The sequence below is a fragment of the Sinohyriopsis cumingii genome, chromosome 7, assembly GCF_028554795.1.
Source record: "Sinohyriopsis cumingii isolate HCF-2022 chromosome 7, ASM2855479v2, whole genome shotgun sequence".
NCBI classification, from domain to species: domain Eukaryota; kingdom Metazoa; phylum Mollusca; class Bivalvia; order Unionida; family Unionidae; genus Sinohyriopsis; species Sinohyriopsis cumingii.
This window is the reverse complement of record NC_142967.1, coordinates 78619658-78638043: the sequence shown is the minus strand read 5'-3', so window position 1 is coordinate 78638043 and position 18386 is coordinate 78619658. Positions and strand designations below refer to the sequence as shown.

At 34.7% G+C, this 18386-nt stretch overlaps 1 protein-coding gene across 1 annotated transcript in view; it reads right to left on the bottom strand.

The window, feature by feature from the left end:
- LOC149795586 (putative E3 ubiquitin-protein ligase HECTD2) overlaps nt 1-18386 on the bottom strand; it is a 108977-nt gene that overhangs the window by 76901 nt on the left and 13690 nt on the right. Inside the window, exons 3-5 of the mRNA XM_089965422.1 lie at nt 13462-13564; nt 11538-11627; nt 5140-5201 (exon numbers count right to left, since the gene is read on the bottom strand). Of these exons, the coding sequence (XP_089821548.1) occupies nt 5140-5201; nt 11538-11627; nt 13462-13564 (255 nt within the window). The remainder of the gene's footprint in view (nt 1-5139; nt 5202-11537; nt 11628-13461; nt 13565-18386) is intronic.

The window sequence follows — 18386 nt, the reverse complement described above, 5'->3', positions numbered from 1 at the left end:
CAGTAGGGTGCTCTACTGCAGATAGGAAGATGATTTTCTGACAACATGCTGGACTGATATGCAATTGGGGCTAAAGTATCAATGCCTTCACTCTAAATGAAGGCAGATTCATTTATGAAGACTGGTGACACAAGATACCAGAAGGTGACTTTCATAAATTTATCATAAGAATGACTAGAAAAGGCCCAAGATGCAGCAATAAAGTCAAGAGCTCTGATTCTCATGAAAGAAAGATCTCTTTCAATGAGCAATTGATAAGCTCTTTCAAAGAATAATCTACTTCAAGATGGAGGCTGCAAATATATCAAAAGTACTTTGGGGACGGAGAAAATAAGACATTTTGGATAACTTCTTTTCCATTTTGATTGAGCCAAATAAAAAGTGGTGTTCTAACTGGGCAAAGAAGTTTAATCATCAGTAGCTCAGATGTGGCTGAGACTAGGATTTCATCTGGTTCACAAGCCAACTAAGGTAGCTGATTCATGACAAGAAATCTGGGCTGACAAAGAAGGGGAGTCATAGTTGCTACTGAACTGTAGGCAACCCTCTTCTTCTTGTAAGGTATAAATCCTTCTCCATGCTGATTCTAAACAGAGAAGGTATATTGTCTTTAAGGTAACGTTCTTTGAAGGAAACCTCACTTAAAAGCTCATATGGGAGTTTAGATAAAATATAAAGAACACATTAAAAATTCCAGCAACATTGATTAGCGAGAGACTGGTCTCTGTGGGTCAATGTACCTATTAATCAGTTCTGAGAGATGATTGTCTGAGTCATTTATTGGAGATGGCTGTTCTATAATTCTTAAATTGTGGAAACTGAGTAATAATTTTCTTCAAAAAGAGAGAAAAGAAACAGCAGTCAAAGAGGAGCAGATTGGATTAATATGTTGTCTTCATCACCAATAACAGAAACTTCTCCACTTGGCTTCATAAACCTAAGAGGCTGACTGCCTTCTAGCCTTAGCAATGTAATCTGCTACTCTGCTAGAAAACTGATCTTGGCAGATAGATTGCTTGATATGAGTCAGGCAAGAAGTTGGAGAATCTGCAGAGTGTTGTGGAGGAGCGATCCTCTCTGCTTTGGCAGCAGATCCCTTCTCATCAGCAAATCCCTTTCACCTGATCAATTCAATGAACCATGTCTGTTGAGGCAACATGGGTGCTCTCTAGATGAATCATTATAAAGAAGTCCCAACTCTGCAGAACTTGAGGATCTATTCTAAAATAAGAGAAGGCACAAGCATACAGTCAACCCCACTCAGACTGGAGTCATCTGGCACCCATGTACACTTATCTGGAAACGGTGAGACATGGAGTGGAAGCTTGTTGTTCAACCATGTTGCAAACTAAAAATACCATTGGCCTCCTACAGTACTTAACAAGAGTAATACATACAGTAAACTATATACACACCACTGTTTAATAGTTCTTCTCAATGTGGATAACTGAATATTTGCAGAAAACACTTAAAGTTTTTCAGAGTAACATTGACTTTTGACCTTTTAACCTTAAAGATGATTTACTTCTTCCCTGTAACCCTAAATAAGCCATCTCACAAAGTTTGGTTTAAGATTGTGATGCAGAACTAATGTTATTGTGCAGAAACTAATTTTTTCTTTAAGTCACAGTGACCCTGATCTTTCAGTATTTTTATGTCAAATTTGATAGGGTTATTCCTAATTCCAACTGCATAGCATGCCATCCACAAAGTCTGATCCAAGTAAGTGCTGTAGAACTACTGTTATTGTGTGAAAACCATTTTTATGCTTTAAGTTCAAGTGATCTTGACTTCTGACCTTTTCAAAGGATGCTTTCTTACCATAAGTGCAAGACATTCACAAAGCCTGGTTAAGACAGATGGTGAAAAACTTTATTTTGTGGAAACCATTTCTCTTCTTTCAGTCACAGTAACACTGACCACTGGATCCTAGAATCAATAGGATTCTTCCCAGTGCAAGCTATCCCCAAACTTTTGTAATTTTAAATGGCTGAGAATTTGAGTTATTGTGCAGAAACTTTCAACTATAGTTACCTTAACCTTTGAGCCTCAAATCTATAGGGTTCTTCTTCCTTACCCAAAGTGCAAGCTATCCATAAAGTTTGATAACTGCAGATGGTGGAAACTTAGTTACTGTTATTGTGCAGAAACCGTCTTTCTTCTTTCAGTCTTTGACCATGGCCTTGGCAGCCTATATTTAATTGTGTTCTTCCTTATCCCAAGTGCAAACCATGTACAAAGTCTGGTAACTATATAGCTGGTGGTCAGTTTGAGTTATTGTACAGAAGTAAAGTCTGTAACAGACAGACAATGAGCTATCTTCCTGGATACTACTCTTGTCTGGAATGTGGTGCACTTGGACAATGATCCCCTCCAAAGATCTGAGATGGTTCCAAACTTCCAAGCAAAGTAAAGGAGCATGGGTGCCTCCTTGATATCAGCCATATGATACACAATATTTTGTCCATGGCAACCATATCCCAGCTGTGTAATATGAGGCTGGCACATCCAATTAATGCTAGCAAGCAGCCTGTGTTTCTAGGATGCTGAGAAGGATATTCCTGCTGTGATCACAAGCACTGAAGGTCATCTCTGTCTCAAGGTCAAGGTCTCTGTCTCAAGGTTAAACTGAGGCATTGGGATTTAGGAAAAAGTGAGGAGAGTACGGGGCATGTACATCAGAATACCAGCTATAAATTGGTCAGAGTTAATGTTGTTGTTGTTGTTGTAGGGCTTAACACCATTTTTCAGCACACGATAGGCCATACATGGCGGCCAGTATTACTGGTGGAGGAAGAACCCGGGAAAACCCCGGAAAGAACCACCGACCCACTCAGAGTTAATGTATTTATCTGCAAATTTATCTAAATACTTGTACATTATCTCTTTTACAGATATGCTACATACATGTATACATTTTAACAAAAACAATTACATGGACAAAAATCCTTGATAACGTGACTAGTTCCCCGTTTATTTTCAATTATTTTTGGGGCCAAACAACAATGATGTGGAATCCAGCCTTTGAAAAGAAAAAATCTCTCTGACAGAAGATTCGTGGGCAATTTGTTGGGTTAAAGGTTTGCTTTGACAACTAAATATTATCTGAAATTTAAACTGGCCATGCATCAAAAATGCACTATATTTGCACCTGAAAAAGAAATTAAAATTTCCACATGACTGACACTGTATACTAACTCCAATATGTGAAAGTTGTTACAGTTCATATATAATCTGCTTGTACCCAATCATCATTAAACAAGACCAGTACTTTAATGATCATATTCAAGTACATCAACAACGATGTGCTGCTTCCATTGATTTTAAGTTAAACAAAAGCTGCCTGCTCCACTCAAGTCTTTTGGTGTTTCTAATGATGGCATAAAATAATCAAGCATTCAATAATAAATTACTCCTGCCTACTGGTGCATGAAACCAAATCAATGCTAATGTTCTATTTATTGATGGTTGTTACAGTTAAGAGGGGCACCTGATAGTCATAAAACATCTTTTATTCCTAATTGGTCTACACTACAGTATTTATCAATAAAATGCAACTACATTTTTCTTTCATTTCTTTCCTTTTTCTTTCTTCCCTTGCTGTAACAGTGTCCACAAATTGCCTCCAGATGGCTCATTGTAACAGTGTCCACAAATTGCCTCCAGATGGCTCATTGTAACAGTGTCCACAAATTGCCTCCAGATGGCTCATTGTAACAGGTCAGGTACTGCAAATGAATGCCCTGATCATTAACTTGCACTACCCTATGTCCAGTCTTGAATTAACATTTGCTCTCAAAATTGTAATATTTAAAACTGACCTGCAATCAAGACACCTCACTACAAGTTTGGGGCCCCTAATCTTTTGGATCTACTAAGTATAATGAACTTCTGAAATCTGAATGCTTCAAATTTTGGACTAGAGCATGGTCAAACGTGTAAATAAAGGTTTACAGATTTGGGTGGTTTGATCAAGCCCACAAAATGGCCAAAAGGTCTAGGGTTTATTAACCAAAATATGTATCATCTGGGACAATACGAAAAAATATATACCATATATACTCACCTGTAAGTTGGGTCCAACTGCAAGCAACATACACCTGATTTGCCGCTGCACAATGTACCAGCATATCGGGGTGTATGTTGTTTGTTCTACCTACTAATCCAAACAAACTGCACAACCATATATGCTGGTACATCAAGCAACAGTAGACCTGCATCTATGCAGTCAACAGTTGGATCCGACTGATATACTAGTACATATGGTACAGATCATGCTGAACCGCAAATATAAAACATATACCTAATACTATATTGTTTGTATATTGTATACATGTACATCTATGGGGTTCACTACAAAATTGGTTTTTTAAAATACAGTATAAAAATCTAATGTTTCAATTCAGTATCTTTTCATTATCATGTCAATGTAGATACGTGCCAGCACAAGGCACTGATCAATAAGAAGCTGTAAACTCATACCAGATCTAATCAATAATTCATGCTGAAATAAAGGAAGAGAAAATAATACAAATTCGTTGATATGGATCACATTTGTCCAGCTTATTTAAAAACTATCTAACAACCAAGTCGATGAGAAATGTAAATATGATAATATTTAAAATCAATAATAAATATAACTGGCATGGCATTCTTTGTCATGATAAGGGTAATCAATACTTTTTCAATTTTTAAACAAATTTCTACAATCAATGGTTCAAGCCAATTGCTAAACCTAACAATGGTGAAACATTTTATCAAACTGTTTATGTAGGAGATTTATTTTAAGTCAAGCACAGTCCTATAACTGGGTATACTTTTCTTAGAGTAATCTCATAATTTGGGACATGATTTTTTATCCCAACCGTTCAATATGGACAGGATTTTAGCATCAATGGGAGCACAATGAAAAATGAACTAATCTTGGTCACTAAGCTACTTGACATTTTCAAACAGACTATAAACATCCTGATGCCTAAGATTCGGTCCCATAGCATAAGTTCTGTAGTATTCACAAAATAACACATCAAGTTTTTTTTAAAAAAGAACAAAAACCAAGAGCTGTTCTAATATCCAAAATACAAAATTTATTAAATTCTCTTCCAGAACTCAGCATTAATGATGAAATTCATAATTTACCTTTTATCCTTCAACAGACAGTTTATAATACTCTTTAATACTGTTTTCTGTATGTCCTGAGGCTGAAAAAAGAAGAAACAATAAGCAATATCGTGAAAAATTGTATGCTGCCACCAAAAATATCCTCCACTGGAACAAATTTCTGCAATATTTAATTTTCATTTTAAATTTTGTGAATTTAGTTTTTTGTGATTTTTGCAACCTGGGTTTTGACAAATTTTTTAAAACTTGCAGGAAGTAAAACTTGAGAGTAAAACTCAAAAGTGTCAATGGGTCCATCACAAGGGCCAATGACTACCAATAACCTGCATGACAGGGCTTTGCAAAAAGATACCTGTGTAGAGAATCCAAAATTATGAGAACACGTTGTCTGAGGCCATAACTACGTAAAAGACTTGGAATATTGGAAATCCAACTAAGTTAAAGTCTCATCAATATAAAGGCATACAATAAATTTGAGCAATGGAAATCCTATTTTGACTTTGGAGATTACTGACCAATACATATCAGTGGTACTGACCTTTGGTCAGGGTATGTGATCTTGAAATTCATCACTTATTGTTCTCAAACTTTGTGAACTGTAAGGATTTTGTACGATAACTTTTTTTTGTAGAACAAGTTCCATGATCAAACTTTGTGGATGGCTTGTACTTGGAGTGGTAAAGGAACCTATATACTTGGGGGTCAAAAGGTCAAAGAACACAGTTTAGATAAGTCACAGTGTGGAAATGAAACAGGGAACATATGGACTGGCAACCAGATGGATGTCATAGGGCAACACACTCCACATGGTTTATAGTAGATATCCATCTCATGGGAAATTATTTCCTTATAACTGACTATTACTGACATAATGGTCTCACATTATTAAAATGTCAAATCAATAACATACATCAGAATCACATTTCTGATATCAATTAAAATATGTACTGATTGATGCACTTCATAATTTTTCAATGGATTCTTTCAACGTCTTGATGGAATTCACTTACGTGACCTTAAGTACAAGTAGTTCTTAATTATCTAATATGGGAATCACTCTCAGTTATTGCTAAAGCTAGGTTTTCAAAGATTTTTTTTCTTCACATTTGGCCCATCTACAAAGAGCTACTGGTATGAATACATGCAGAAAAGACGACCTACTGAAATGTCAGTAACTGAACTTATCTTGGCTGTCAAAGGTAAATAAAGAATATTTCTTTGAGAACAAAATACAAATAAAACATAGTGGGTGTAAAAAAGACTAAATAGAAATTATTCAGTTTGTGATAATGTAGATGCATTAAGGGAAACCTGTTCTGTGACACCTGCACTTGTATTAAATAACAAATATGAATTTCTGTTTTTATGGGACTAAAAAAAGTACAATGTATGCTCACTTAAAAACCAAGTCCAACTGCAAACTGCACAGACCCAGATCTGCCACTACATAATGTCCCAGCAGATCTGGGTTCACATGATTTGTCTCATGTAATCAGAAGAACAAGCAACACAGATGCTGATGCCAACACACTATGCCAACACACAATGCCAACACACAATGCAATGGGAGCCCTGGTCTATGTTGTTTGCATTTGGTCTGAATTTATAAGTGAGAATATAGGCACATATGCGAGAATGCATAATTTAAGTAAAAATGTTATTGATCTAAGCAGAAAAATTTCAGATAGATGGAAAAATAAAATATTAGAAGTTGATAATAGGTATTAACCTGAGGAACTAGATTCAGAATGAAAAATTCCACAGTGCTGCTAATTTATTCTCATTCACTATTTTCTGTATGTATGCTGTTTGCTGTTGAACACCAAAAACTATTTGCAAATATTTATTACTTGCATGAACGTAGCAAAATAGATTTAATATGGTAATTAAATCACCAATAACAAAAATAATTTAAATCCTCTGTGTCACTTGTCATAAAAGAATTGTCCCATTGTTTTTTTTGGTTTTTTGTTTTGTTTTTTAATGTGGTCACCATTTTGTGCAGATTACCACATGAAAGTACTTTTGTTTAAAACTGAGGCCTGGCATGGGGATAAAACACGTATGATTATGAATGTACAATGATGTCAGGAATATTTCCATACAGACATTATTGTGTTAAATACTGTATCACTGTTGGTATTATAAATTATCCTTGTTGGTATTTTACTGTATGACAGTTGGCATTATAAATTATCCTTGTTGGCATTATAATTTATCATTGTTGGCATTATAACAGATAAACTTTAAAAACAAAGACAAAAAAATAAACAAGGATGTTGATTAGTAAGCCACTTCCATTTCTGCATGTCTGAACTACCCATGTTTGCATTATATTTTGTGTCCTGGCAACAGTGATTGTGTTTTGTGCAACTGAAGTTTTGATTTGTATTAGCCTCTTTCCAAAATCAGACCTATTTCACAAGCAGCATTTTCTGATTAATGTGACAGTGTTGGACATAAAAACCTTGCTTGTAAATGCAGCACCTGCTTTGTTTTCAGAACTAATAATGCGTTTGATTAAGCCACAGCTCTGACATATGTTCAATTTCCCTGGAGTAGAGTCTGACATTCAGTTACCTGTGGATTTCCCAGTAAAGTCTGACACTCAGTTACCTGTGGGTGCTTGTTTTGTTTAGGGGGTGGGTGTTGTTGTTTTAATAGCACTTTTAACACATTACTGATTATATCAAGCAGCAGAAATGTAAGCTAAGTGTACTTCCTAAGGAAATGTAAGATAAGAGTACTTCCTAAGGAAATGTAAGCTATGTGTACTTCCTAAGGAAATGTAAGATAAGAGTACTTCCTAAGAAAATGTAAGCTAAGTGTACTTCCTAAGGAAATGTAAGCTAAGTGTACTTCCTAAGGAAATGTAAGCTAAGAGTACTTCCTAAGGAAATGTAAGCTAAGTGTACTTCCTAAGGAAATGTATGTACTTCCTAAGGAAATGTAAGCTATGTGTACTTCCTAAGGAAATGTAAGCTAAGAGTACTTCCTAAGGAAATGTAAGCTAAGAGTACTTCCTAAGGAAATGTAAGCTATGTGTACTTCCTAAGGAAATGTAAGCTATGTGTACTTCCTAAGGATTCACTGAGGCAGCCAACCTGGGCTCCCAAACCAAAATGCATCCTTGCAGTTAGCTTTGCTCCAAGCTTGCCACAAGGTTGCAGCAAGCTTGTATCACACTTGCAAATAAATATTTGTTAGCTTGTGCAAGCTTGTGCAAGCATGGCACAATTTATAGTCATTTTCTTATAAGCATCTGCAAGCTTGCACAATTTACAGGCTTATAAAAAGCACAAGCTTCCACATACTTCCAGACTCAATTTCTTAGAAAATGTTTGTTCATTGTCTGCTATATGCATATAAACTGCAAATAACTTTTAAACAATTTCAGAATGAAAATGTACAAGAAATAATTTTATGCTAAAGGTGCCCTCAGTTAATTTTAATAATGTTAATTATTAAATTTCCAGCATTTGCATTTTGTGATATTTAATATTACCAAATTTATATAATTTTTAATGTGGTAAATATCACAACGTAAAAATTTATACTAATAATAATAATAATAATTCCATTATTTACAGATGCAAGACAAGTAAATGATTATGATTTTATTTTCTGTTATTATACATTTCCAAACAATATCAAAGCTCCAATAATGATAATTTTTTTAACAATGCGAGGAGTTAAAAAATTGCCATTATTGATACAATTCTATTGTTCTGAAGCTTTTGCTTATCATGATGTATATTATGTGTCCCTGTTGTTATTACTGTAAGTGTTGTTGTGTATTATTATTATTATCTGCTGCCAGAAGAAACAAATCAATGGCATTTCTTTTTATACTAAATAAAAGCTTAAAATGTATATAGTTGTTGTTTTCTGAGAGAGAGAGAGAGAGAGAGAGAGAGACCCATCCCTATCTGCCAACATTCTGTAAAGAATTAAGGTTCATGAATTTTGCTTTTATAAAAATTTAAAAAATCCAATAATAAAATCATGCAAGATAAAATGTGGTTTTCCGCAACAGAGACCTAATGCGGCATCAAGACATGAATGGCATTTACTTCCCTTGCATTCAGTCTTGAGACTGGTTTACAAATCAGAATCTACATACAATATATCCGAGTCAGGAAAACAAAAGCCAGTCTCAGTTTCAAAGCAGGTCCATTTCCAAAATTGAACAATCACAATTTAGCTCGTTAATTCAGGAAATTTCATTGCAATCAGTAGCAATACATGTGCAGCAACTGATATGTAATCCCACAGACATATTTAAAATCACGGAGTTATCATGTTGGTGAGTAAAATCAAAGATTATTTGCAATTTGCCCATTTACTGGACTGCAGCTTGGCGGCTGATTATACTGTATTATATTTTTCTTGCTGTGCAGTGTTTGCTTACAGTACATCAAATATCAGAAAGTGGCTTTGTAATCTTCCTCCACATAATCATCGTGATGAGAACTTCGTAGATTATTATTATTTACTGCTGCATCTGTCAAACTGCAGATTTGGATGCACTGTCATCAGTTAACGAAAACAGGTTGATGACTTTTGAAATTACATGCAAGCAAATTAATCTCATTTTTCTTAGGGCCTTTTTTCTTCTCACATATCAAATTTAGCAATTACCCACTTGCAATTAACTTAAACTGAGACAAGTTCAGGTCGCTGTATTGATCTATTTCTTTTTTTTAATTTTCAAAAAGGATGGTAGAGAGTCTATTTCAAAGATCTCAAAATATCAACTGAGTAATTTCATTGCATTCTGGAATTGTTTAAAGATGTAAAATACCAGTCATTTGGCAGATGTCATATTCCTTTCAAAATGGATGGTAAAACTAATATTTAGGATCTCTTTAAAGGATGGCTAATTTGTGTATATGGGTAACACTTATAAAATTTTCTATAACCTGTGAAATATTTCTCTAATGTTGAACTTAAATGAAATGTCTCTGCCAAACAGGTGAACAGTCAAATATTTTTACTACGTTACATATTACATATTGCTGTAATCTATTTCAGTGGATGGTGCCAGACTCTTCAAGAAGCTGGGGAGGATGAAGGCTTTTATTCTGAGATTATTTGTTTAGAAGAAGTGGTTCAGTGTATTCATATGGCTAACACTCTTGTTTTTCACCTAACAGCATACAGTTTTAACAGAAGGGAGGGAATTATAACCATCTGACAGCATTTCTTCCCCGACTGGATTTCTATATGGATTTGAAGTAAAATGTTTCTGAAGCCATGCATTCAAAAATGTGAAGATTTTGCCACATATTCAAGAAAATGGCCGTGCGAGATTCGTCAGACTGAAGAGCTTGCCTTTCTGTGTAGCAGTCAGAATTTCTGGATTGTTCCCTTGATACATTGGATATGATTCGGCTCATGTGATTTTCAGATTTTGTTCTATTGTTCATGCGAGTCTACCTAATTTGCATGTTAAAATGCACACAAGACTAACATGAATTAGATCTCATTTGAGAATCATGTATGCAAAAATGCAGCCAATTTTCGTGTACTTGTAATGGTATCGTACAGTAAAAGTACCCTAGAGTACTTTCTTGTTTAATATGATCTTTATAAGCTGGTAATTTAAACTAGGCTGATACCACTTTTGTAATCTGTACAACAGGACTGCCAAATTGGGAGTCGATGGAGCAGGGAACTAGACTAACTGTTGATACACCACCAAACAAGATTCCTTTTTCTCAAAACATGCACCATTTATTTCACGAGACTATCGTCTACATCAAAACTCAATTTTTGTATTGTTCAATTAGTACAATATTGATGTCATGATTTCATTGGAAGTAATAATGAAACTTCTCATCATCCTTGAGGATATCTCTAAGTGCCAGTTCAAGAATTCTCTGAAACTTGCTTGGCCACAATGATCCATATCTGTGAAATCAATCTCTTTATTTTATGGAGTATTCATTTCGCTTCAGTTATGAAAGAGTTGGTTAATTTAAGGTAGTTTCTGTTACATAATGCAAGAACATTTATAAGTGTTCGATTAATCAAGTGAAGTGAGTTCACCCGACATACGACCAGATTTGCTAGATTTTAAGCTTGTAGGATTTTCGTGCCTTTTAACTTTTCTTTTATTCCACCTCCTTTATTTGATTCAAAAGACATAATTAACATAGTAATACAAAGGAGGCCAGCTTTTGATTCAGTGCTACAATACAACAAATACTTCCAGAAGTCAGTTATCAAAACACAGTCGGCACTTAATTAGGTTCTCAGAGAAACGCTCACGGACATAGCTGTTACAGTAGATTGACGCATTTTATGTTTTAATTACAAGAGGACACATTGCATTTATGATGATAACACTTAAAAGAAACTAAAAGACAGAGCTAGAACACAAATTTCAATTGATAAAAAATTAAGACACTTACCAGTCCTAAAAGGAGATCATACACTGTATCAACGAGGTCAAATTTGAGCCCTGGATCCTCAATCGTTTTGTAATCTTTGTTTGGGTTTCTCTACATTAAATAAAAGATGCAGATATAAACCACTGTATCAATACTTAGAAGTTCTTTACCAAATATCTATTTAAACTTCTAGCATAATTTGGAAAAACTTCTAATAAAGAATTAAATGAACATGGTTGGGTATTTATCGACATGTAAATTTTACCTACCGTAATCACTCACAAAGTAAATAGAGTCTGAAGGATTTGTTATCTTAAATTGAATGGCAGACCAACACAGTCCTTGCTATATAATGCTAAGAAAGTTTAGGTATTGCAAAAGAAGCATACAAAACCAAGATAAAGTCAGAAAGACAGTAAAATCCATTCAAATAAATGGCAACCATTTAATATATGGTTCCCACCACCAATATATGTTACCTACTGTGCTGATTTTTAAATTAGGGTAGGCAGGTCTTTTTTTTAAACATTATAAATATTTAATGTGATTTTTTTTTTAAAAATTAAATTTTAAAAAAAAAATTAACAGGGGGAAAAAGGTGCCACAGTTGGCAAGGAGAAACAGGGATGGTGTGCTGACCAGAAACACATATTTTATTGGTTACCTAAACCAAGGTCTTTAAGAAAAGTCTAAGACCTTCCCAGAGTGAACATCATCATCAGATGCATGCCACGACAAAAAAGTTACCTCTTCACCTCTTACAACATAAAGAAGAGCAAATCAGACCACTTACCCAAACTTCTATAATTGAGCTGAAAAGTTTGGGTGTTGTTTCCCGCAGTTTTCTAATCACAAAAGGGATTTAATGAAGAGATAAATAATGGCCTTATGAAGATGCTGATTTCTTGTGTGAAAACGCATATCCTAAAATAGATCCTGAGGCCTGCTGTGGGATATTTAGCATATAGTACAGTGACATATCCTACAACAGGCATTGTGGTCTGCTGTGGGATATTTATTATACAGCAGACTGGCATGTCCTAAAACAGATCCTGAGGCCTGAGGGGTATTATTATATGGAACATTGGCATGTCCTAAAACAGACCATTGGGCCTGCTGTGGGATAATTATCATATGGAATATTGGCAAGTCCTAAAATAGACCCTGAGGCCTGCAGGGGGGATATTTATTATATGAAACACTGGCATGTCCTAAAATAGGCCATTGGGCCTAATGTGTTATATTTATCATATAGCATATTGGCATGTCCTGAAACAGACCCTGTGGCCTCTGCAGGGTGATATTTATTATATGAAACACTGTTATGTCCTAAAATAGACCATTGGGCCTGCTGCAGGATAATTATTATACAGAACATTGGCGTGTCCTAAAATAGACCATTAGGCTTGCAGGGGCATATTTATCATATGACAAAATGGTATATCCTAAAACAGACCCAGTGACCTGCAGGGGATATTTATAATATGGCATAATGATTTGTTTTACAGTAAATGAGAGTGTCATGTATCCAACACACATAAAGCTTAGTCAATTTCCATTAATAATAACTAAATAATGCTCTGATGTTATATTTCCTCAAATTAAGTTCATTATGTGCAAACATCAAAGGCTAAACAAACTTTCCTCATGCGTAAGTTGCTTAGGATTTTTCAAAGGTGATTAGGATAGGGATCAGTAAAGCAGGCTAATCATTTTGAAACAGATTAAACTTGATCATTTTGGAATAAAAAAATCTGAAGCCAACAGCTAAAACTAGAAATTCTCATAATTTCAACAACAAAATTATTTCAAGATTATAGTCAAATAACATTAAGGTTTAGGCATCATTTTGTCCCTCTGCAAATTTAGATGCACAGTACTTTAAAATATTAACTAATAACTAATCTTCTACAGTGAGCTTAAAATTGTCTTCACAATTCTCTACCTTAAATGTAGTATTAACATCTGCAAAGGAGTCGAAAGTTTTTGCATAGAAATCTTGTACCCATTTCCAGTCACCAGTTTCTCTTGCTTTCCTTACATCCTGCCTGTGAAACAAAGTTTAAAAATGATATAGCAACAAATTATGGTAAGTCAATGTAAGAAGAATTTCTAGAAACAAGGTTACCATGAATCAGAAATTTCAGCAAGCAAACAATTTTAGAGTATAAATCCTGATCTGCCATTGCATAATGCTAGCAGAAATTGATCTATGCAGTTTGTTAGGAGTATTCAGTAGAACAAACATCACAGACCCTGATCTGCTGGCACATGATGTGACAGCAGATCTGGGTCTATGTTGTTTGGAGTTGAACCCAACTTACAACCAAGCATATACTTTGTTGTTGCCACAGTATTATAAAGCAGATTTATATAAGTTTAACTGTTGACCACTTACCGAAGGTTAAAAGAAATGTTAAATCATATTGTCATATTTCTGTATACAAGCCAAATTTCAACAACATTCAAAGATTCTAAGTATAAGGTCACATTTATTAAGCATGATTTCCAAAACTGGAATTTTATGAGTTCAATTTTTGTGCACCATTTCACGAATACTGGTCATGTTACATTATCATCATCAGATTGATTTGTGTGCTCTTTTTGTGACTACAGGTCCTGTTATGCATGTATGTATTATGTCAGTTTTTGTGCTCCATTTCATGACAACAGGTCCTGATACATGTGCCATACTCAATTTCTTCACTTCAATTGGCAACTACTGGTCTTGTTACATGTTCCATGATTATCAATTCAAGTTTTGTGCTCCATTTTGTGACTCTATGTCTAGTTCCATTTATCATCATCTCAACTTTTATGATGCAATTTTTTTAACTACCGGTCCTGTTACAAGTATCATAATCAGGTTCATTTTTGTGCCCCAGTTTATTGTTATGTATTACTGATTTAATTATATTTGATTTAATTATATTTGATTTAATGGCCATATACTATCAAAGATTTTGTTCCAATTTTTCTGTAATTGCTGAACCCCTGACAAATTTATTGAGTAAGAATAACAAGTTTTTTGGATTGAAAAATGTCAGGAGGCTTTTTGACAAGTTGAAAGCCATACTTAACACATTAACCCCAAGCGACGACTTAACGGGGCAGGAGGTAGTAGCCTACTGCCGAGCTCTGTAGCGTCATGGTCATGCATGATGCACTAAAGTGGGTGGTATTATAGAAAGGTAGACAGACGTAGCTCTACAATGATACCAAATAATCCGGAATATCTAGTTGCACTACAAAATACAGATTAAAAAAACTCATTTTTTGGACCTGATTTTTTCTATTAAAAATTTGCCCTTGGTCGGAATCTGATTTTGTGTCCGGATTTTAGACTTTTTGGTCTGAGATTTAAGGCAAACCGGTATGAACTGCAAACAGACAGATGAGCCTTTGCAAAAAGTAGGATAAGATGGGCATTTGGAATAAAGAGTGGTCTCAATGTAAAAATAATGGCTCCATTTAGCACAAAAAAATTTAAAAAAAAGAACTCCAACTTTTACCCTTCTGCTCATGCGTGAGTCAAATAGCCAATGAAAAACAATGTTTCTAACACAACTATGCAGTATGTTATTGAAAGACCACTGGGGATTTTTATTCCAGATCTATTCAGAAATAGCTTTCAAAATGTGTTTCCTACTCGATTTTCAGGCAAAAATGATAAAAACCTCCAGGGGTTAATATGTTAAAAGAGTGCCAGTTCTTACAGCTTCAAATTTCAGCCAATCATTTAAATTGTCTGTTGATGCAGGTGATGTTGGGGTTGGCGCAGTTTTGATTCAAGAAGATGAAAATGGTATTGATCATCCAGTGTGCTATTTTCCTAAGAAATTAAATAAGCACCAAAGAAATTATTCAACAATCAAGAAGGAATGTTTGGCTTTGATACTGGCATTACATCATTTTGAAGTTTACCTTAGTTCAGCTCCTCTGATTAGGATTTTGTTGTTATAGGAATATAATCTGACATCAGGCACATCAAGGGAAAAGATAATTTAATAGCAGAAGCACTTTCCCGTGTATAATAATGTATTATTTCATGTACACAGTGTGTAATTTATGAGTTCTTTTTAAACTAATGTATAATTAGTCTGTGGTAAAAAGAAAGCTTTATCGTATAAATCTTTCTTTTTCTTTATGAGGGAAGTGTTATGTATATTGTTTGTCAGTTGTAAAAAAGAATATTTTTCATCACATGCTACTGTAATGTAAATTTATTCACTAGTGATCATACCTTTTTCAGAAAATAGTTTGACCTTGACAGTTCGTTTTATAAACACCAGGTGTTGATCTAGATCCTGACCTTGATTCAAAATTAGTAGCAACCACATAAATAAGTTATATTTTTATTTTAAAATGATTAGTTATTGTCGAGGTCATGATGGAACTATGTGTTTAAGATGTAAACAATTTTTATTTCTTAGAGTAAAATGATTGGTTTTCATTAAGGCCACACTGGGTGAACGTGATTTTTAACAAGTAAATAATTTCTACAAGGTTCTGGAACATGATCACATGACCCTCTTTCTGCATTTTAGAATATGATATAACCTTTGTTTTGGATTGATATTCTCAGTAGAAGCTGGGCTTTTTCTTACACTGGAAGTTGTATGTTGTGCTGTTTGGAGTTATTTCAAACTACTTGGATTCAAAAGGATTAATTCTTTTCTCCTGGAAAATGTGTATGCTCATGTGAAATTGTTGAATAAGGACAGCTTTTATAAAAGTTTATTCAGCTTTCCAAAACTGGTGTGATAATTCTTGTTTCTACAAGGAACTGTAGACTTCAACACTACAGGTTACAGCATACATCATTGTCTTCCATCTGGGATTCTTTGTCGGGACTCAAACTTGAAATCATTAGAAGATTTTGTTATTAGGACTTCAAAAATTTTATTTGTGGATTATTCTTTGATTAATTTTAGATCTGATTCTTAAAACCGTAAGTTCATATTTTCATTTTTACAGAATTTTCCAGAGAAATAAATTATTATATTTTTCAAAGCTTGTTGTTTTCACTCTTTCTTGTGTTACTGTATATCTGAGCCTAAACACATAACATAAGATTATGATTAGGTCTTCTAACATGAATAATCATCAGTTTAATTTTTGTACTACATTTGGTGACTCCTGGTTCTGTTACATGTATCATTAGGTCATATTTGTGCTCATTTCATTACTATAGGTCCTGTCATATGTAACATCAATTTTTTTTGCTCCATATTGTGACTACAGATCCTGTTATATGTATCATCATCAAGTCATATTTTTAGTACTCCATTTGGTGAATTCTTGTCCTGTTACATGTAACATCATATCAATTTTTGTGCTCCATATTGTAACTACAGATCCTGTCACATGCATCAACATTAGGTTAATGTTTGCACTCCACTTTGTGACAATAGGTCCTGTTATTGTATAATCATTATGTAAATTAATGGACTCCATTTCATGACAAGAGGTCCTGTTACACATGTCATCATCAGGACAATTCAACCTTCTGCTCTTTCATTTTAAAACATTAAAAAATATCAAGAACGTGCATTCGTACTAGCACTGAGATTTCTGAAATCACTGCTTACTATTTGGTCATTTTTGTATAGTCAGATTAAGACTTACATGGACACCACCTCTGATTCTTGTGAATAAATGGACCAGAAGACTGTCACCACCCTAACACACAATAAATTGAAGTGATCCAGAATAGTTGTTGTTGTTGTGAGGTTTAACACCATTTTTCAGCACACGATAGGCTATGTATGGTGGCCAGTAATAATGGTGGAAGAAGAACCCGGGAAAACCCAAGAAAGAACACCGACTCACGAGAAGCTACTGGTGAGCTTTCTCACACACGCACATTGGCTGAATCTTAGACTCGAACCCATGCAGACAGAGGTGAGATGGCAGTGATCCGTAATGGAGAGCACTTTAGACCACTCGGCCACTCAGGGCTCCAATCCAGAATAGTAATAATCTGACTAGAATCCATATCTCCAGTGACGATATGGATAATTTTAATTTTACTGTACTAGATTTTAAGTACACCGTTTTCTGAAAAATACTTTACCAAATGAAAATTGATAAACTTGCAATAGATAAACTGTATAAAATCATCAATTTGTGCATGTCACGTTGGGCAAGTTTCTGCAAGGCATTTCAGGTAAGACTGGCAAGATGTTGTACTATTAGTAGTTCATCTCCATAGCAATGACCACAATAATCCAATACAAGTCACACCCATAATACCCTGCAGAAAATTACCCACAATAGGCTCAAATGTTCCACATACACAGCAGCCAAGAAATAATCTCACCAACACTGCATCATTAATGCAATTTTCAGGTTACTTGACATAAAATGTAGTGGGGGGGATAACTGATTTTAAATTTTAATTATGAAATACTTACCCATAGCTATTGCATAGCTTACTCTTTTTTCATCCTTAAAAACCTGTCCATTTTTTATAAGAATACATCCTCCTACAGAGTAGAGAATTGTCAAGAATTGTCCCATGTGCAGAGCAGTCATCTTTTAAATTATACTGACTATTATGTCAGGATATCAGAGTGTAGTGGGAGGAGGAGGAGCATCTGGCAGTAGCGACAGGTAAAATTAGCTTACCCCAACTGCATTTTATCAGCAGTAATGCACAGCCCATTGCAATGCGTAGGTAAATTTGTCAGTTAGGAGGGTAGGCAGATGTGTAACACTGATCAAAAGCGTACTCCCCTTTTGAGAGAGAGTACATGTAAATGTTGGTGTCCCTGGGCCACATGTTGTGCTGAACGTATATGCATCATAAAGAAAAAAATGCTTGCACTCTGTTCAACTAAACAGCGGAGGTAGAAGGATGAGAAGGTA